Source organism: Solanum lycopersicum, chromosome 1 (genome assembly GCF_036512215.1).
Source record: "Solanum lycopersicum chromosome 1, SLM_r2.1".
NCBI lineage: Eukaryota > Viridiplantae > Streptophyta > Magnoliopsida > Solanales > Solanaceae > Solanum > Solanum lycopersicum.
In genome coordinates, this window is record NC_090800.1 from 94,071,916 (window position 1) to 94,090,600 (window position 18,685).

General features: G+C 31.1%; 3 protein-coding genes across 6 annotated transcripts; 1 reads left to right on the forward strand and 2 right to left on the reverse strand.

Moving 5' to 3' along the window:
• Positions 1 to 33: 33 nt before the first annotated feature.
• On the reverse strand, positions 34 to 1,655 carry LOC101256045 (serine/threonine protein phosphatase 2A 57 kDa regulatory subunit B' beta isoform-like). The gene is made up of 2 exons (XM_010317091.3): positions 738 to 1,655; positions 34 to 463 (listed from the first exon to the last, which is right to left on the reverse strand). The coding sequence occupies exons 1-2, from the start codon at positions 1,653 to 1,655 to the stop codon at positions 170 to 172; spliced, it is 1,212 nt and encodes a 403-aa protein (XP_010315393.3). The 3' UTR covers positions 34 to 169.
• A 736-nt stretch (positions 1,656 to 2,391) lies between these two features.
• Positions 2,392 to 4,071, reverse strand: LOC101246771 (probable polyamine transporter At1g31830). The gene has a single exon (XM_019211942.3). It carries the CDS (start codon positions 3,810 to 3,812, stop codon positions 2,427 to 2,429), a length of 1,386 nt encoding a protein of 461 aa, XP_019067487.1. The 5' UTR covers positions 3,813 to 4,071; the 3' UTR covers positions 2,392 to 2,426.
• Positions 4,072 to 4,175: 104 nt separating this feature from the next.
• Positions 4,176 to 7,962, forward strand: LOC101247077 (uncharacterized). 4 transcript variants are annotated; one of them, XM_069290721.1, is made up of 5 exons: positions 4,176 to 4,302; positions 4,683 to 4,846; positions 5,549 to 5,652; positions 6,909 to 7,367; positions 7,537 to 7,962. In XM_069290721.1, the coding sequence occupies exons 2-4, from the start codon at positions 4,795 to 4,797 to the stop codon at positions 7,359 to 7,361; spliced, it is 609 nt and encodes a 202-aa protein (XP_069146822.1). In that variant the 5' UTR covers positions 4,176 to 4,302; positions 4,683 to 4,794; the 3' UTR covers positions 7,362 to 7,367; positions 7,537 to 7,962. The 4 variants fall into 4 exon arrangements, with proteins under 4 accessions (XP_069146822.1, XP_025884675.1, XP_004231063.1 ...); XM_004231015.5 differs by lacking the exon at positions 4,176 to 4,302 and having other exon boundaries at positions 4,656 to 4,846; XM_010317093.4 differs by lacking the exon at positions 4,176 to 4,302 and having other exon boundaries at positions 4,751 to 4,886.
• The last annotated feature ends 10,723 nt before the right edge of the window (positions 7,963 to 18,685 follow it).

Below are 18,685 nucleotides of genomic sequence, written 5' to 3' on the forward strand. Positions count from 1 at the left end.
ATGGGAAAATGTCTTTAGCCATAGACAGTCAACTGACACGAGATTGAAGATATTTCCTGGGATATTCAATCGTGGTAAGTGAGAGGACATGATGCTGTGGGGAACACTCACTATCAAGGCCTCTTTTGTATCTGTTGATTATGAAGTGCATTTACAGTATGTTCTCTTATCACATTGCTGCATTTTCAATTTTTTCCCAAATTTCTTTCCTTCTCATCTCTTCTATGCGTTCACTGGCTTCTTGGATTTCAAGCTGTAGAAGGCACTTGGAATAGAGAAATGGTGCTAGAGCTTCCAGCATTCCCTTCACATTCTCCGTCAATTCCTTAACACTTTTGCTCCAATGTCCTTGCAAGTTCTTCTCCATCCCTTCCACTAGAACTGGAAAGACTTCTTCCATTGCTTGTGATAACATCTTCCAGAATTGCTCATTGTTCCACACATACAATGCGCGTTCAGCAACCTAAGATCAGAACCATTAGTTTACTCCAACATCATCTCTTACATAATTGAAATCCAACAAGTGTAGGTTTGGGATGACAGGAAAATGTCTTTCATCAAATGGGAGTAAAATGGCTTCTCTCATATGGATGTTATATCAATTCGTACTACTTAAAATCATCATAGAAATCACCCATTTGCAAATATTATTAATAAACATTTGAAAATTGAAGATGAACAATTTTTCTAATGGTTAACCTTGAACAGTACGCCAAGTCCAAAGAACAGTAATTTACCTGCGAGTTCCAACTGTTTAAACACTTGGTAATTTTGGTGCACAAAGGCAGGGCAAGTTCCTTGTACAATTGTGGATCAACAGTCTCCACAAGTTCTTCCAATTCACCGATAAACAGAACTTCCTTCTGGCAATTGGTAATTGGCCAGTACTTCAATATGCCTCTTATAACAACCTCACCAAGCTCAGGCTCTTTTTGCACAAACTGAGATACACAATAAGTCAACTGCCTATGATAAACTTGCATCCCTTTTGGTTTATGCAAAGGGACAAGAACTCTATTCAAGAAAAACTTGTGTTCTTCTTTCAAAGGAACACTAAATCCATTTATAATTGTGCCCCATATTTCAAGAAGCTCTCCGATTCCAGGGTGCCTTTGATCAGTCTCGAAAACATAGTGCAAGAATACATCATGCATAGTCTTTCTCATGAATGGTCTGTAGAATGTTAACTTTGAATAGATTCTGTGGAACACATTCTTTAAGTTGTCGCGTTCTCTTTGATCTTCAGATTGGAACAACGTGAGGAGACTAAGGAGGAAAGCATGGTCTATGTAGATACGAAGCGATTCAACACTTGTTCTACTGACAATCCTGAGGAAAATGTCGTAAACTATTTGCAAATGTGGCCAGGAGGGTGTTGGATTGCTGATAAGATCATCGTCATCCAGTAATACTGAGACGGCAGAATGAATTGGTGGAGGGAGAGGCCTAAAAAGATTAGATGACAACATTATGAAAAGGGGTGACAGTACTTGATCATCAAGTGGTCTAATGAGAGTCTTGATGATGGAAAGGAGTTGGATGAGTTTTAGCCTCTTTAAATCTTGTAGTGAAGGGGATTCTTGTGGATCAGTGAAAGAACAGTAAGATATTAGAGAAAGCATTTCCTCTGTCTCAGAATCAAGAAAATTTGTCATGTTCCTTGAATCTAAAAGGAGTTGTTTTAGAGTTGTGTTTGTTTTTCTTGGAGAATTTTTTGGGCTAAATGTTTTCCTTGGAGAGTTTCTTGGGCTGTTTCCATTTAACCCACTCATTGTTCCTTTTGCCACTTAGATGGAAAAGACTTTCTGAATAACCTATCTCTCTCGATGAATCGATGTCAGTACTTACCTCAAAAGAGTATTTGGAAACAAATGTAGAAGGTTGGAGTGAATGGTTAATGGTTTATTTAAACGCACTAATTCTTTCTTGGGTAGTGTAAAACAGGAACAAGATATACGATGTTGAAGAGGAAAGACTCTTGGAAATGTCCGATATTTAAGAGGTCTCTTAGAGTGAAGACAGATAAGGTGAACTTTGTTCTTAGCTCTATAGGCTTTTTATAGATACTGATATCTCATCACTTAGTCATCAAACTAACTATGCATACAGTTGGATATTATTTTTAAAAATTTATATGATATGTTATCTATCAACAAGAATGGCACCAATGGAGTGAGCATTCCGTAGTTTAGGACTAACCGTTATGCATCTTGGTGTATACATCCATCTCCCATTTCTGATATGCAAGTCAGATGTTTACTGATTCACACACTTGAATACAAACCAAAGTAGACTAAATTGTTCACTCTGCCATGGGTTCAAGTTGAACATTCTTAATTGTCCCAAATTCAGCAAAAGTGAAAAAATACAACAAATTCAATGCTTCTAATATCAAGAAAAATACTACTGTAGTTCCATTCATCACTTTAAGCCTCAACAACCTGATGATAATTGGTCTGTAGTTCTACAAGATCAGAGCTAACAGAGAAACTTAACCATTTCTTCTTGTCACAATAGATTAGACAAGGCTGCATAATAAGGCCAACAAGAATAGCTAAGAAACTGACAATCATGACCTTAAATGAACACAGGGCTATAACAACAAGAAGAAATAATGTTGGCGGCAGACAAATTAAAATTGAACCAATTGTTCCTAGTGGAATCCTATAAGGTCTTGATGCTGCTGGATATTTTATCCTTAACTTGACAAAACATAGAAATTCCAAAATCATTCCGAAACAGTTCATGAAGTTCTCAGCAGCCACAATTTCTTGAAAACTAAGGCAAGACAGCAGCACAACACCTGATGCAGAAAACAAAATACTGATAAAAGGGGTTCCATAATGCGATCTCTTTGCAAAAAATTCAGGAAGCATCCCCCGTTCTGCCATTCCCAAAAGCTGATATGAGTCACCACTCATCTCAGCTAAAAACATTCCCATATTTGACACAGCCGAAGCCCCTTGAACCCACCATCTTAACCATACTCCTCCAATGATCTTAGCAATATCCGAGAAATAACCATCACTCCAAAGATCACGATGCAACGGAACAGCTCCCGTGCCAAATAAAAGAGGGAAAAAGTAAACAGAGACAACTAAAGGAAGTGCGTAGAATAAAGCCTTAGGAATTGTTTTGCCAGGATCCTCCACTTCCCCTGCCATAGTACTCACTGAATCCCAATAATTCAAATTCCAAAAAAGTGTATTTAGATACAATCCCCATTGTACATTTTCTAAATCCATAACAAACCATCTTGAAGGTTCCAACTTAGGAAGCGCGATAACTCCCATTATTAGAAAAGGAAGGAGAGTAAATATCGCTAATACTGTAGCAACCCAAGCAACAATAGTTAAACCTCTATAGTTCAAATATGTAAGTGCAATAACCAAAGCAACAATGACGATTGTTCTTGGTAGACCATTTGCCAATGCTGGGACAGAAGATTTAATGTAGTCTAAAAATAAAACAGGGTACAATGCGTTATCAACTACACCACTCATCCATTTCACCCATCCTAATTGAAATCCCCAATACGGACCAAAAGACTTTGAAACCCAAACAACATATCCTCCGTTTTCGGGGAACATAGTGGATAATTCTGCAGTTATTAGAGACTCTGGAATGCTCCATACAATAGGAAAAATTAAATAGCCAACAAGTGCTAAAAATGGACCGGCTGCACGGACAGTATCTTCAACTCCAAAAGGACCACCAGAAACACCATAGAATATAAGAAATGTAAGAGGAACAAATGAAAGCTTGGTGAAGTTCGCTCCTCTAGATAAACTCGAATATTTTTCTGCCTCCATTTGATCACCTCTTTGTTCCTATACAGCGTATCAAATTATGGGTTTTCAAATGACACATCATTGGCCTAAATTTGAATTCCTGCGAAACTCAACTTAAAGTTAAGTATTTATAGAGTATCAGTATTTGCCCAAAAAAAGCTATAGGATTAAGGGATGAGTTCTTTACCTGTGAAGATAACAGAGCAAAGTCAACTATCTGCAGTATAGTTATGTGAAGAAGAACGGAGGGGATCGTTGAGGAGAATAGACGGTGGATATTAAGTGCTAGGACACGTGTCAGTGATCAGGGGAGGAACATTAAATAAATATCCTTGGTCTCCTGATTATATCATATAAAGATTCCACACATGTTTGAAATTAGTTGATAACATTACACGGTGTGTTCCCTAAAGTGTTAGGGGAACTTACTTTCATAATTTCTTTAAGAAAAAATGAACTCAGCTTCAAAATAATTTATTTATGTTGTTCATCAAATGCTAACATTTATAAGGTATTTTTTGTGGTCAATTTTTGAATGTATACCTTATTATGAATAACAATTAAGTAAAACTTGTGTCTCAAAAGCAACATACTTAAGTTATAATTTTTGTTTGATTAATTTAGTAGGTTCACTATATTAACATTGAATATAAATGACTAACCTCTTAATAATTTAATTAATTTTAATTTTTTTATAAATAATAACAATGTGTCATTTCAGAATAGTAACTAAGAGTAAAAAAAACAATTTTAAATTAATATTATTTTTATGTATATATTTATGATCTCTTATTATAATATAATTTTATTAAGAGGTCGTTTCTTAAAATCAAAATAAATAATTAAATTAATGGCATGAATTGTACTCAAATCATTTATCTATTTTCTCAGCTGTTTCCCAAAACTAAACTTGGCATAAGATTCAGTTTGATTGGACAACTGGCCCACTTCAAATGGGTCTTTCAGCCCATTCTTCAATCTCTCTCTCTATATAGAGAATGTGATGTTCAATGAAGAAAGAGGAGTAAGAGAAACCGGCGATTTTGAGGTGAAAGGTGATAAATGTTTATCTCTACTCTATCGAAACTTCCGCAGGTGTTATCTTCAATTCGTTATCATTTTGATGTATATATGTTAGTCATTAGAGTTAACGAAAGACTTGATTGATGAACATCTGCCAGTTGTTTGAAGAAATGCCTCAGTGAATACCAACTCTCTTTTTTTTTTTTAATTTAAAAAGTAGAATTTTTCTATTTAGATGTGATGAAAACCACTAATAAAATAATGGGCCATGAGTTTTCTTGATAAAAATGCGTTCTAATTCTTGGAAGCTCACTTAGACGTGTTCTGTTGTATTATATGGATGGATAACTATTGGTAGGGCTTTAGCTGGGCAGACAATGAGTATTGGATTGCCTCTAAGACCCGAATAACATTGAAATTTTCTCTAATTACTGATTAAAAAAATCGAGTTTGTTTGTTAGAAAATTATGATATTGAAATTTTAAGTTCAAATACTTATCAATCACAACCCAACTTTGCTTGATTCACAATCCAACTTAAATTTGCATTTTTAGTCGATTTTGGTTTTATCTTGAAATTTGTGGATGGAAAAACTCTCTTAATGGAATTTGTTGCATGCTAGAGTGTATTGGTATGGTGGAGGGAGTATGTTCAATTTGTCTGTTGCATTCTGGACCCAACTTATCTATTTTATGGTATTGTACTAGAACTAATACTCTGTCTAATTGATAAAGGTCAGGGTATGCTGAAACTAGTTTCTGAAATGTTGTGCGCTCGAGGAGGTCAGAAGATGAGGTCTTTTCTATGTGCGCAAATTAGTGGCTTTCATACTTCAAAGGTAAAATGATTTTGCGTTGATGCTACTACTTCATGCAGCCTTTCTATTTTCATATGTGCATATATAGCTTTGGCAGGAAAGAGAGCGAACGAACATTCTTGCTTCTGTCTTGTTGACTTGACTGGTTTTCCAATAGGACATGGCTATTTAAATCTAAGCTAAACCAGTTGTTACTTCTGAGGTTTTTTGTTTGTTTTATCCACTGGTGTGTTTATTTATTGTTTGAACAAAGACGGTCTTTACGTAAAACAAATGCTGAATATTATGGTAGGAATGCCACAAATTACACAGGAATTAGTATAATCTTCTTGTTTTCATACTAAGCTTGTTGAATGAACTCTATCTTATCAGAGTGTCAATTTTCATATTGAGATAAATGACCGAATTAGTCAAGAGTTAATTGTTCTCTAGAGAGTCTAGACTCTTAACAGATAAACGTTTACTGACATTGTCTCTCCTTCCATCCCAAGTTTAATTATCTAGTTTTGCAAGTTGCATATAATTAGAGATTAAATGAATTTGAATAGTTTTAGATCTCTAATATCAGAGTCATGTACAGATGTGTTTGGAAATTGTTGAACCATGTAAATGTGAAACAGTTGTTGTGAAGATCTCACGTCAGCGATATGATCGAGCAGTATTTAGATCTTCATTAACACATATCTAACTGAAAAGCTGTTCTATATAGTGTCAAGTATCTGGGAAGGTATTCTGTGATGATAGAATCAAGTAACTGTGAAAAGGTGAAGCTGCAAAGGTAGGTTCTTGAGAATGTTGGCCATTTCTAAATTGTAATGAATATGTTGCAATGCATATTATAATCTACTGGAATAATCATACCCTGGACATAAAGCATTTTGAAGCAACCACCATTTTGTTGAAATAAACTCTTTATTGTTGATTTTCCTAGTTGAGGAGTCGGTTGGTTTTTCCTCGGTTGTGAGGATGCTTATATAGAAAGGTACTTGTAATGTATATATGTGATTGCTTAGTTGACAAAAAGAGGACAATAAAGAAGAAATTAGAGTGCTAACTGTGTGTGATATTATACAAGGTTGTTGGAAATTGATGTATAGGCAAGATGAGTCGATGAATTTGGGATTTAGAGAAACTAGCTCTATTAAAAAGTGCTGACCTTATGCATCTTTTGTGTGCTGCTGTTACCTTTTCCCCTTCACTTTGTATAATAGACGAAGCAGACATGTGGTGCGGCTTGAAATAGTGCACCTTGAATAACTTTTTGCTTTGCTTGGCAGCCTAGTTTGGCACCTAGAAGCTTTTTCGGGGTGGAAGATTTCGTTGATGATGACAATAGCCGTCCATACACTTACCAGAAGGGGAAAAAATCTAAGAACCCAAACAAGCATGTTTCTTTCAAGCAACGGACTGTAGCATACATGGAACCGTTCACACTTGATGTTTTCATATCAAAGCGCTTTGTTTCAGCCTCAATCACCCATAGAGTTACATGCAAACAGGTTGCCGTAGCTGGTACAAACTCCAAAGATATCAAGGCAGTGCTCAAATCACGAAGTGATATTCCTGCATGCTTGTCTGTCGGACAGATTTTGTCCGACAGGGCAAGAGAGGCTGATGTATACACTGCTTCTTATACACCTAGAGATAGGGACAAGTTCGAAGGGAAAATTAGAGCAGTTGTTCAGTCCCTCATTGATAATGGTATCGACATCAAAGTTTATCTTGACTGAAAAAAGGTACTATCTCTACCCATTATTGTATCCAAATATACTTAACCACCTTAAAGTGATGAACCCTTATTGCAGTCTACTTGGTATTTCTTTTAGTCTGAGATTGTCATAAGCCCCTCTTTGTTGAGAAGGCTGGCTTACTCACTTTTTTATTTTTTCTGACTGATTGGTCCAGTCTATGCCATCTTTTCTAGAGAAGACCAAGTAGTGTGAATCCTTGACCTGGATTGGATATATGTATGCCCTAACATGGAGCTGAGGAAACCTATAATACAGGCTATGGATACTCCAATCTTGCTGTGTATACTCATTGTACATTTACATCTTTCGTTGTGCTATCATCTTAAGAAGCTCCGAGGACCAACACAGCTCCGGAGCAACATCAGGGGCTTACTTGTGCACCCCCCATATACACTTGTACGTATGGCTTGTTCTACGACTGTTGAACTTGATTTGGAATTTGTGTTTCTTTAATTGACAAAACGTCACCTAGGGTTATAAATATCATGCGAGGAAGAATGTAAATTTAATCAGGAAGAATGAACTATACAATCTATAGCACTTGACTCGAGCTTATAATCAGAATGAGCTCATACTTTCAGATCTTCATCCCCAGATTTGGAAACCAAAATAATATTTAGTGGAACAAGAAAATCGAGATTGCCCCTCAAAGAAGTTATTCTTGTAAAACTTTTCTTACCTGAGAAAAAATATAAAGATCTGCCATTTCTAAACTTGACCCATTTATATATATGGACTAGGCTTTGATGGTTCCATCAGTGGCTCAAAATAATAATTAAAAAAATAAAATAGAGGTACCACAGTAACAACAAATTCAAAAAACAAACTTAACTTTTTGGTTCTTGATACAAATAGAAAGACCATTTGTGAGTGATGATGATAGTGAATAAATTACAAAATATTTTTTAGTTTAAAATTGTTCAAATATGTTTTTCTTGTTTGATTTTGATGGCTTGACTAAATGAGGAGCTGAGATTCATACTTCTTGATAGATTCTAACTCATTGAGAAAGAGTATACGTACTCATATGTTTAATGATTGATAAAACAAAGTGCTTGGTACTTATTTTAAAGTTTGATCAATTTTATTTGTATCGAAAATTTATTTGTCACTCATAATGAAATTTTATGGAAGGTTCGAATTCAAAACCATAAGTTAGGAATTTATGATTCAATTTTTGGTTAAAAGGAAATACATAAAATCAAAATATTGGAATCAATGGTATCTATGAGAATTGAAATAGAATCGCATAAGAGTAAAACATTACTCAAATAGTTGATTTTTTCTGTTATACACCTAATTGAGATAGAAATAAAATATACGCTTTATAATTGTGAAACCTCACAAAAAATAAAATATGTATACGCTATAATTGTGAAACCTCACTTTGTAGGACTAGTTTTCTATTGTAGCAATCATGTTCTCAAAAATTGGTACGTTATATACTCAAAAGGTATTTTTTTCAACATTGGGATATTATGTACTCAAAAAGTATAATTGTACTTTTGTTCCTTAAACCATTATAGTAAATTTTATTTAGAAACCGTAATATATCAATTTAGCCCATTTAAATTTAAATTATTTAAATGTGAATTTTGATTTCTTTATATGGAAATATTATATTTGACTTATTATAAAATTATATTATCGGTAAATATGTACTTTAAATTAAAATTAGATTTAATAATTATGATAAATTTAGGAATACACACCAATAAAGGCAACAAAGTAAAATTAGAATTTATCAATAAACTAAATAACAAATCATAAATAGTTAAATATTTTTTTTTGTCTTAAATTATCTAATGTATTTCTCTTTTACATGCTCTTTGTGAAAATGGTAATAGAAATTTCAATATTTTACCTGTATCAATATTTTAATATATCATCTCTCTTCATTATTATTTTTTCTATTGAAGCGTTTGTGCCCTCTAAGAACAACCATTAATGATAAAATGATATCAAAATAATTTATTTTGTATTGAACCCATAAAATGACAAATAATTGAGAAAATTATTTTTGATAGGTTAAGATGGAAGAAGTCTAAAGAATTTTAGTAGTTTAGGTGATTCTGTACATTGACTTTCAGCTTGTCAGTGTTAAACTTTATTAGTTTTGTATTTTTTTTAAGAAAAGTTAAACTTTATTATTTGAGGTAGCTCAAAGATAAGTCATTGTAAAAGGTTTTGCTTTAGGCCTCCAAAAAGTTGAGGCCCGAAAAAATTATAATTGAATTCAAAGATTATAATCTCTTGAGATAATATTAGACATATATATATATATATATATATATATATAAGAATATAAATTTATTTATTTTTTCTTTTTAAAAAAAATACTATCAACTTTTTATCGTAAATTAGATTAAACAACTCAAATATTATATTAATATATAATTTTTTGTTGTAATAACATCCATGGGCCAGTAGTGAAAACAAGTGCCCAACCTTTTACTAATTAGAATGATTTTTTTATATATAAATAATAATATTACTAATGTTTTCTTTCATTTAAAACACTAATTAAGAACAATTCATATGTAATAATAAAAAAGACAATTTTGAATTATATTTTTATGATTTGAACTTCCTTTTTAAAATGATCAAGTAACTTGAATAATTAAATTAATGACAGGACCCTGCTCAACTCATTTATCTATTTTCTTAATTGGTTATTCACATTTGTAACTTTAATAGCAACAAAAATAGATTAAGTCATTTACTTAAAAAAATATTTCATTTACTTAAAGTAAAAAGTGGTCTAAATTTGTCAACCAGCAAAAGCTGATGTGTCATAATTATTTCATTTACTCCATTGGTCTTCACTCGCCACCTGTCCTCTTTTAATGAATTTACCCTTTCACATTGAACGTGGCCCCACCTCACCTAAAACAATATGCTACTTCAATCCCTTTACTCGTTCTATACTCGGTTCTTGTAATTTTAAAATAAATTTGACGCTATATCATTTTATTTAATCTATTTTCATGTAAGTATAAAATTTTCTTAAGCAAAAAATTGATTAATTGTTACTCTAATTTTTTGATTTTAAATGATCTTGACGTTTAACAATGAAATTCCATAGAAATAATAAAACTACAAGTTAAAATTAAAAAAACTATTTTATATGAAAATTTAAATACAACGAGTTTATCTTATAAATAGTTTGATTGGTAAAATAGAATATATAAAAATATTCTTAAGATTATTTTATCTTAATAATAACTTATGAAGAGAATGTTTTGATGAGGCCAAGTGCGTGAATAAAGAAAAACTGTTACTAATAATTTAGAATATTCTAGTTTGGACTTTCATTTAAATTTTATATAAAGCAACTCTTCCTACCCATAGAAAAATTCTCTCTACACACCAAACTATAAATTTTTTTTAAAAAAAAACAATGGATACACACTCATCTCTAATTTAAAAGAGATGTAAATATTTTTCCTAATTAGAATTGTGTTTTATATGGAAAACATAATCTGTTGGTACTATGGAAGGTAGTTTAATTAAGTACATGTATGATCCTATAGAAAGAGGCATTCTCCAATTCCAGTTTTGTGACGTAGAAATGGTGAGTATGGATTCCCTAACCTACACCAGCTTGAAGGATCTGTTGCCTGAGTCACCACCGTCGATTTGTTCTCCCACATATGGCCGTAAAGACAGCTGGCGAGAGATTCCGATGAAGGACCCGCTATTACAGCAGGCGGCATGGGCATATCTTCAGCCCACGGCGGTGGTGGAGGTTGATCAGTGTTTCTCTGAGAAAATGAAGGAAAAATGCTTTGGCTTGTTTGATTGCTTCAGTGCTGTCATTTTCACCATGTTTAGCGCTGTCTTTTCACCGGCGGAGGAGAATCGGGATGGAGAACAGATTTTGATTTAGCGGCATTTTATGTGTGACTGGGCCGGGTGTTTAGGTTGCTTAATTCATGTATATACCTACCTTCTTCTTCTCTCTCAAAAAAAGAAAAAAATAATCATAGGATTACTTTACAAAGGGATATGATATGATTGTGGCTGAGTTGATTGATTAGTAAACGTTCCATTTATTGCTGTGGATTCAAATCTTTTCTGTTTTATCATTTTTCCTTTCCCCAAATTTGAGAATAGAAAAAAATAGTCAGTATATATGAAATTGATTGAGGAATGTTGCATCTAGTCAAACAAGTTTACGTTTTATCAAATATAAAGCAGCTTGGTACACGGAGACTGTTTCAACGGATTAAACCTTCTTTCACGATTTTCTCAAATATGTTTAAAAAATAAAATAAAAATCTAGTGCTTACTAGGCAAATTGATGTATACTCTACGTATATTGTTTCTTGTGGTCTTGTTTGAAGCAGATAATAATGTGTTTATTATTTCTTGTCATCATGACATTAAAAAGGAGAAGAAAAATGAATTTATATACTCTATTCATTAATTATTTGTTGGAAGCCAAGTGTTGTTATTTGGTTTGAAACAGAAAAAGTGACACAAGTAGGTTTCAGTTTTCTTCTTCAGCTGAACAAATAGGTTGTTCGTTACTTTAATATAATAAAATATTTACGTATACACAGATCGATATGGTGACATAATATATGATATTGTTTTTTTTCTTGATTTCGTGTCATCAATTCTATCTTAGCTATTAAGACGTTCCAGTTTTGTGTTAAATAAATAAATTGCAATAGGGGTTTTGGACACACCATGTGTATATTTTTGTTTTTTTCAATTCAAAAGAAATGTAGCAAGGTTGCTTTTATTTGATGGATAAGTTAAATTATCATTTTCCATTGTTGTCAGACGTATAACTTATGTCTGAAAGTATTTGAAATATATATTAAGCTCAAATACTTGCTTTGTTATGTATTATTTGAGCTTAGAATCCTTTGTATGTTTTATATTTTTAACCAGAGCTCTAATAATTCTAACTAACAAATTAAAAACAGAGGTGATTTGTTATATATATTTTGTGTGCTTCAATCTAGAGTCTTATCAGCCAGAATAAATGCAAATTAATAAATATTCCTTTAATCTGCAAAATGTTGGTTCTCCTCAACCAGCCTGGTTGAGAAAATGTAACCAAAGAATAGAAATGGATTGAGAAAATGGCCAGGCTGGGAACTGGAAACCAGCTTTAGCCAGTTATTATACGTTCAATGACTTGATGTTTGTCTATCACATAATTCAAACTCAACGATATTTTTGCACATGTATATATCCTTGTCACTAATATTTGTATTTTCTTTCACATTAACTCAAAATCCCATATATGTCGATTTGGGCCTAAAAGCAGTGGTTTTTGTCGTATGGGCCCAATTCATTACCCAAAAAAACTAGTTCATAGGTATCACGAGGATTATTCAAACTTTATCTAGTCTAATACCATATGGATCATATTAGATTCAGAATCCAACTCAAACTCTAAAAAACTAGCTTAAAAGGGAGAAAGATGAGGTTTAAGCTTTACAAAGAGCCCAAATTCTTTTCTTAGACCGATGTGGATCATTCTCACAAACAGTTCCATTTAGTAATATAATTTCATTTGGCTAAATTTAATGTTTGTCACAAATTGGTTTAGCTTCAGTATCAAGAAATAGTATATACATAATGAAATATTGGTTCTATTTACAAAAATGGATAGAAAGACGACCAATATCAACATATATATATTCCACTCCACCTAATATGTGGGTCCGTTCTTATAATGTTAAATGGCAAATGCATATAGTCCCTCATGGACAAAACAATGCAAAATGTCAAGATACAATTATTAGTAATAGCAAAATCATTGTATTATCTGAAGACATTATTGTCACCTTTTATATATATATGAATCTCACACCAACCTTATTCCTTAATCCTAACACAGTGATAACTTTGGATCTTTACTGGCTAGTACTACAGTATTATATATATCTATAATAATTGATACTTCTTGTATCTTTCTTCATTGCCATTTCGTAATTTTGACACATACTAGCATGTGGTGAGACGAATTTTAAATTTAAATTTGATAGTTTTTTTAAAAAAAACTCATTATGGTTTTAAGATTATGAATTCAAATTTTGATGATTTTCATGTGCACACCTAGACATTCAAATATATATATATATATATATATATATATATTGCTTTGAAAATGCTATGTTTAATAAGTTTTAATGACTCATTAAAAGAATAAGACAAAAACAGAAGCAAGAATGCAACCAAAAGGTGAATTGCACAATGAATTTGGGAATGTTTCATTAGATTTTAATCATTTGACCAATCCGTATATTTGTTGTGTATCAGTGTATAGATAGTTAATATAAAGTACATACATTATGTACATATTTTATAAAGTAAATAAAATGGTTCAAGCCCACAATCAACCCATATAGTGTATAGTATATGCCTAATTATGAAGATAATGTAATCACTCAAAAGTATTAACCAAAAGTCCATTATTTATAAAACTTTAATTAGACCAAGGACTAGTCACCTTTTTCTAAACAAAATAAAATATGAGGCAGGAGATTACAAGGTCAAAAATCAATTTTTAAGGTCAAAAATCAATTTTTTATTGATAAAGTGAAAATTTGAATAGCCACTTGTATTACTAAAATTTTTCGATTAATTTGTAACGTTGCTTAGAAAATTTTAATATCAATGTTTTAAAAAGAATAGCATCAATAGCCATGTAATTTGAATTATGATGAAACTTTAGAAGATAAGCCATCGGAAATCTAATATTTTCATTATCCAATATTTCACAATATATTATTCCTTTGAAAAATTCGTACCTTTTTAGTAGTGAATGAAATACATATATGTAATTAAGATCAATCAAGGAATCAGAAGAAGGTAACACAAATTAAAAATCTCTTCGTCCTTCGACATGCTAAAAACTAAAGAAAATGAATATCATGCTAAGCATACTACTTAATGAGAATATAAATACAATCATACGTACCAAATTTAAGCGCAAATAAAATTAATATCAGGGAAATAAGAAACACAAAAAAAAAAAGAGCACTACATAAAAATGTGCAACTCTTCTTTAGTCAGTAATTGTAGAAAGTAAGTCATATGATTTAGGTACAAAAAAGATATAGACTAAAAATGAATAATAAAAAAAATGATACATCAAGCATTCCATATTAACATGTCTAAGCTTTAAATAAAGAATATGATTTAAACAATTTATTGTCATACAAATATTAGTTATTGCGCTCAAATCTGAATCGATTGGTTATAAAGACAATTTTAGTGTTGCTCAAAATGGAGAAAAATTGATGAAGGATTACAATTGTATAATTCGCTGGCCTAAATTGTATAATTCGCAGGCCTATTTCGCTACAATTGTATAATTCGCTATCCTATTTCACTGCAATTGTAAAATGCACAATTGTATAATTCGCTGCCTATTTCGCTGCAATATTTTTATAAAATTTATTTTGCATACAATTGAATCGAATTAAAATGTATGTATATTGCATAATTATAAGTGTATAGCAAGAAGATATATGTTTTTCTACCGCTATATACAAAAACAGAAACACAATATATACACTTCTGTTGTATAAAGCTAGAGCAAATTGTATTTCAATATAATTGTATAATTCGTTTGCCTTTTTCTCTGCAATAATTGTATAAAATTTGCATTTGTCTACAATTGAATTGAAGTAAAATATTTGTAAATTGTATAATTAAGTGTATAACACGAAGATATATGTTTTTGCATGTGTATATACAATTTTCTCTCACTTTATACAAAACAGAAACAGAAGTTATACACTTCTGTGTATAAAGCGAGAGAGGCGAGCAGAGGGAGAGTGGCAAGAGCGAGATTTTTGGGAGAGAGGCGCCTGGCAAACTTTGACTAACGTTTTCTATGGAGCACAATTAAATCAAACCCTATCTACTCTATTTATTTTAAGTTATTAATTTGCTATTATATACAATTTTAACAAACTCAAGGGCAATCCCATATATGTCGATTTGGGCCTAATTCATATCCTCTAATGAAGCAGTATTTTTTGTTGTATGGGCCCAATTCATTACCCAAAAAAACTAATTCATAGGTATCAACGGATTATCCAAACTTTATCTAGTCTAATACCACATGGATTATATTAGGTTCAGAATCCAACACAAACTCTACTGAGGTTTAAGCTTTAGAAAGAGCCAAAGTTCTTTTCGTAGTCGATGTGGATCATTCTCACAAACAGTTCCATTTTGTAATATAATTTCATTTGGCTAAATTTAATGTTTGTCACAAATTGGTTTAGCTTCAGTATCAAGAAATAGTATATACATAATGAAATAGTGGTTCTATTTACAAAAATGGATAGAAAGACAACCAATATCAACATATATATATTCCACTCCACCTAATATATGGGTCCGTTCTTATAATGTTAAATGGCAAATGCATATAGTCCCTCATGGACAAAACAATGCAAAATGGCAAGATACAATTACTAGTAATAGCAAAATCATTGTATTATCTGAAGATAATATTGTCACCTTATTTTATATATATATATATATATATATATATGAATCTCACACCAAACTTATTCCTTAATCCTAACACAGTGATAACTTTGGATTTTTCTGGCTAGTACTACAGTATTATATATATCTATAATAATTGATACTTCTTGTATCTTTCTTCATTGCCATTTCGTAATTTTGACACATACTAGCATGTGATGAGACTAATTTTAAATTTAAATTTGATAGTTTTTTTTTTCAAAACTCATTCCGATTTTAAGATTATGAATTCAAATTTCGATGATGTGCACACCTAGACATTCATATATATATATATATATATATATATATATATATATATATATATGAATGTCTTGGTGTGCACATGAAAATCATCGAAATTTGAATTCATAATCTTAAAATCGGAATGAGTTTAAAAAAAAAACTATCAAATTTAAATTCAGAATTATATATATATATATATATATATATATATATATATTGCTTTGAAAATGCTATGTTTAATAAGTTTTAATGACTCGTTAAAAGAATTAAGACTAAAACAGAAGCAAGAATGCAACCAAAAGGTGAATTATTGCGCAATGAATTTGGGAATGTTACATTAGATTTTAATCATTTGACCAATCCGTATATTTGTTGTGTATTAGTATATAGATAGTTAATATAAAGTACATACATTTTGTACATATTTTATAAAGTAAATAGAATGGTTCAAGCCCACAATCAACCCATATAGTGTATAGTATATGCCTAATTATGAAGATAATGTAATGACTCAAAAGTATTAACCAAAAGTCCTTTATTATAAAACTTTAATTAGACCAAGGACTAGTCACCTTTTCTAAACAAAATAAAATATGAGGTAGGAGATTACAAGGTCAAAAATCAATTTTTTATTGATAAAGTGAAAATTTAAATAGCCAATTGAATTACTAAAGTTTTTCGATTAATTTGTAACGTTGCTTAGAAAATTTTAATATCAATGTTATAAAAAGAATAGCATCAATAGCCATGTAATTTGAATTATGATGAAACTTTAGAAGAGAAGCCATCGGAAATCTAATATTTTCACTATCCAATATTTCACAATATATTATTCCTTTGGAAATTGGTACCTTTCTAGTAGTGAATGAAATACATATATGTAATTAAGATCAATCAAGGAATCAGAAGAAGGTAACACAAATTAAAAATCTCTTCGTCCTTCGACATGCTAAAAACTAAAGAAAATGAATATCATGCTAAGCATACTACTTAATGAGAATATAAATACAATCATACGTAGCAAATTTAAGGGCAAAGAAAATTAATATCAGGGAAATAAGAAACACAAAAAAAAAAGAGCACTACATAAAAATGTGCAACTCTTTTTTAGTCAGTAATTGTAGAAAGTAAGTCATATGATTTAAGTACAAAAAAGAATATAGACTAAAAATGAATAATAAAAAAAATGATACATCAAACATTCCATATTAACATGTCTAAGCTTTAAATAAAGAATATGATTTAAACAATTTATCATCATACAAATATTAGTTATTGCGCTCAAATCTGAATTGATTGGTTATAAAGACAATTTTAGTGTTGCTCCAAAATGGAGGAAAATTGATGAAGGATTAAAATTCCTCAGGGATGCTTTGAAGCATGGGCATCCAAGAAGAATTGTTTCTCATCTTAATTTGATTGGCTTTTCTAATTAACTGCCTTTTCCTCATGAAATTCATGCGTTGTTCCAAAGAAGAAGAAATTTGGTTTGATATATTTTCATTCATAGTATTACCATTTCCTAACGCTTCAACAATTTGCTTTAAATCTTCTTTTTTGACCACAATTTTCACCCTCACCACCTCCCCTTCATTTGCTTGACTTGAAAAATCCCTACTTTTATTAACTTTTGCAATTGCATCCAAAATATTGCTCATCATATTATTAACTTTTTGGCATCTTGTTCTTGAAATTTTTGATTCTCTTCTTGGCCACGCACATCTATCTTCTCCAAATTTCACTTCCATTTTTGTGATGAATATGATTAAGTTGTGCAACTTATATATAACGTGACGATTTGATAGGAATAAACAGAAATACCTATAAAAATATTCAAAAACGCGAAGTCGATACACTGAAAATTAGTTTAATACTAGTAGGTTATGCAAGTACAGCACATTCTGAGATATCCAAATGCATTTGACTTTGGAAATGATCATCTGTCAAACGGGTACAAAGTCCATTACGTGTATAGCCAATATAAATTCAAATGTGAATCAGAAGATGCTACTCCGTGAAAATAAGTCTATTTCAATTTTGATTTGTTTTATTTCGATTTAATTTTTTTTAAAAATTATTTTTTATTTTTAAAAAAAAGACTTCTAAATTATATATAAAGATTTCTTTTAATTTTGCATTGATTGAAAAAAAACCTGCCAAATGTTGCTTTAAAAAAAAAAGAAGCTAAAAATATATTGAATATTTAATCTTTTTTTTTAAAAAAGAAAATTATGATATTTGTTGCAAAAAGAAGCTGAAGCGCATTTTAATTTAATATTTAAATTAAACAAGTGTATATAGAGTATGAACAAAGTATGAGTAATTGGATATCCGAATTTACTATATTTGGTGTTCACCATATACAAAATTCGAATTAGCGCTGGAACACCATTTTAGTTTAGTAATATGAATGTCAAAGGGTAAAATAAAATATTTAGTGGGTTGACAATATATTGTTGAACGAAAAAAGTTAGTTATGAGAAGAAGTATTATTGATGGGATGGGATGGGTTGTTATCCTAATTAATAATGTGATTGTAAACGCCGCCT

Coding starts and splice junctions, on each gene's coding strand:
- LOC101256045 (XM_010317091.3), bottom strand. CDS start 1,655: ATGACAAATTTTCTTGATTCTGAGACAGAGGAAATGCTTTCTCTAATA. Junction 464..737: donor TAAACAGTTGGAACTCGCAG/GTAAATTACTGT, acceptor TTCTGATCTTAG/GTTGCTGAACGCGCATTGTA.
- LOC101246771 (XM_019211942.3), bottom strand. CDS start 3,812: ATGGAGGCAGAAAAATATTCGAGTTTATCTAGAGGAGCGAACTTCACC.
- LOC101247077 (XM_069290721.1), top strand. CDS start 4,795: ATGTTCAATGAAGAAAGAGGAGTAAGAGAAACCGGCGATTTTGAGGTG. Junction 4,847..5,548: donor CGGCGATTTTGAGGTGAAAG/GTGATAAATGTT, acceptor TAATTGATAAAG/GTCAGGGTATGCTGAAACTA. Junction 5,653..6,908: donor GTGGCTTTCATACTTCAAAG/GTAAAATGATTT, acceptor TTTGCTTGGCAG/CCTAGTTTGGCACCTAGAAG.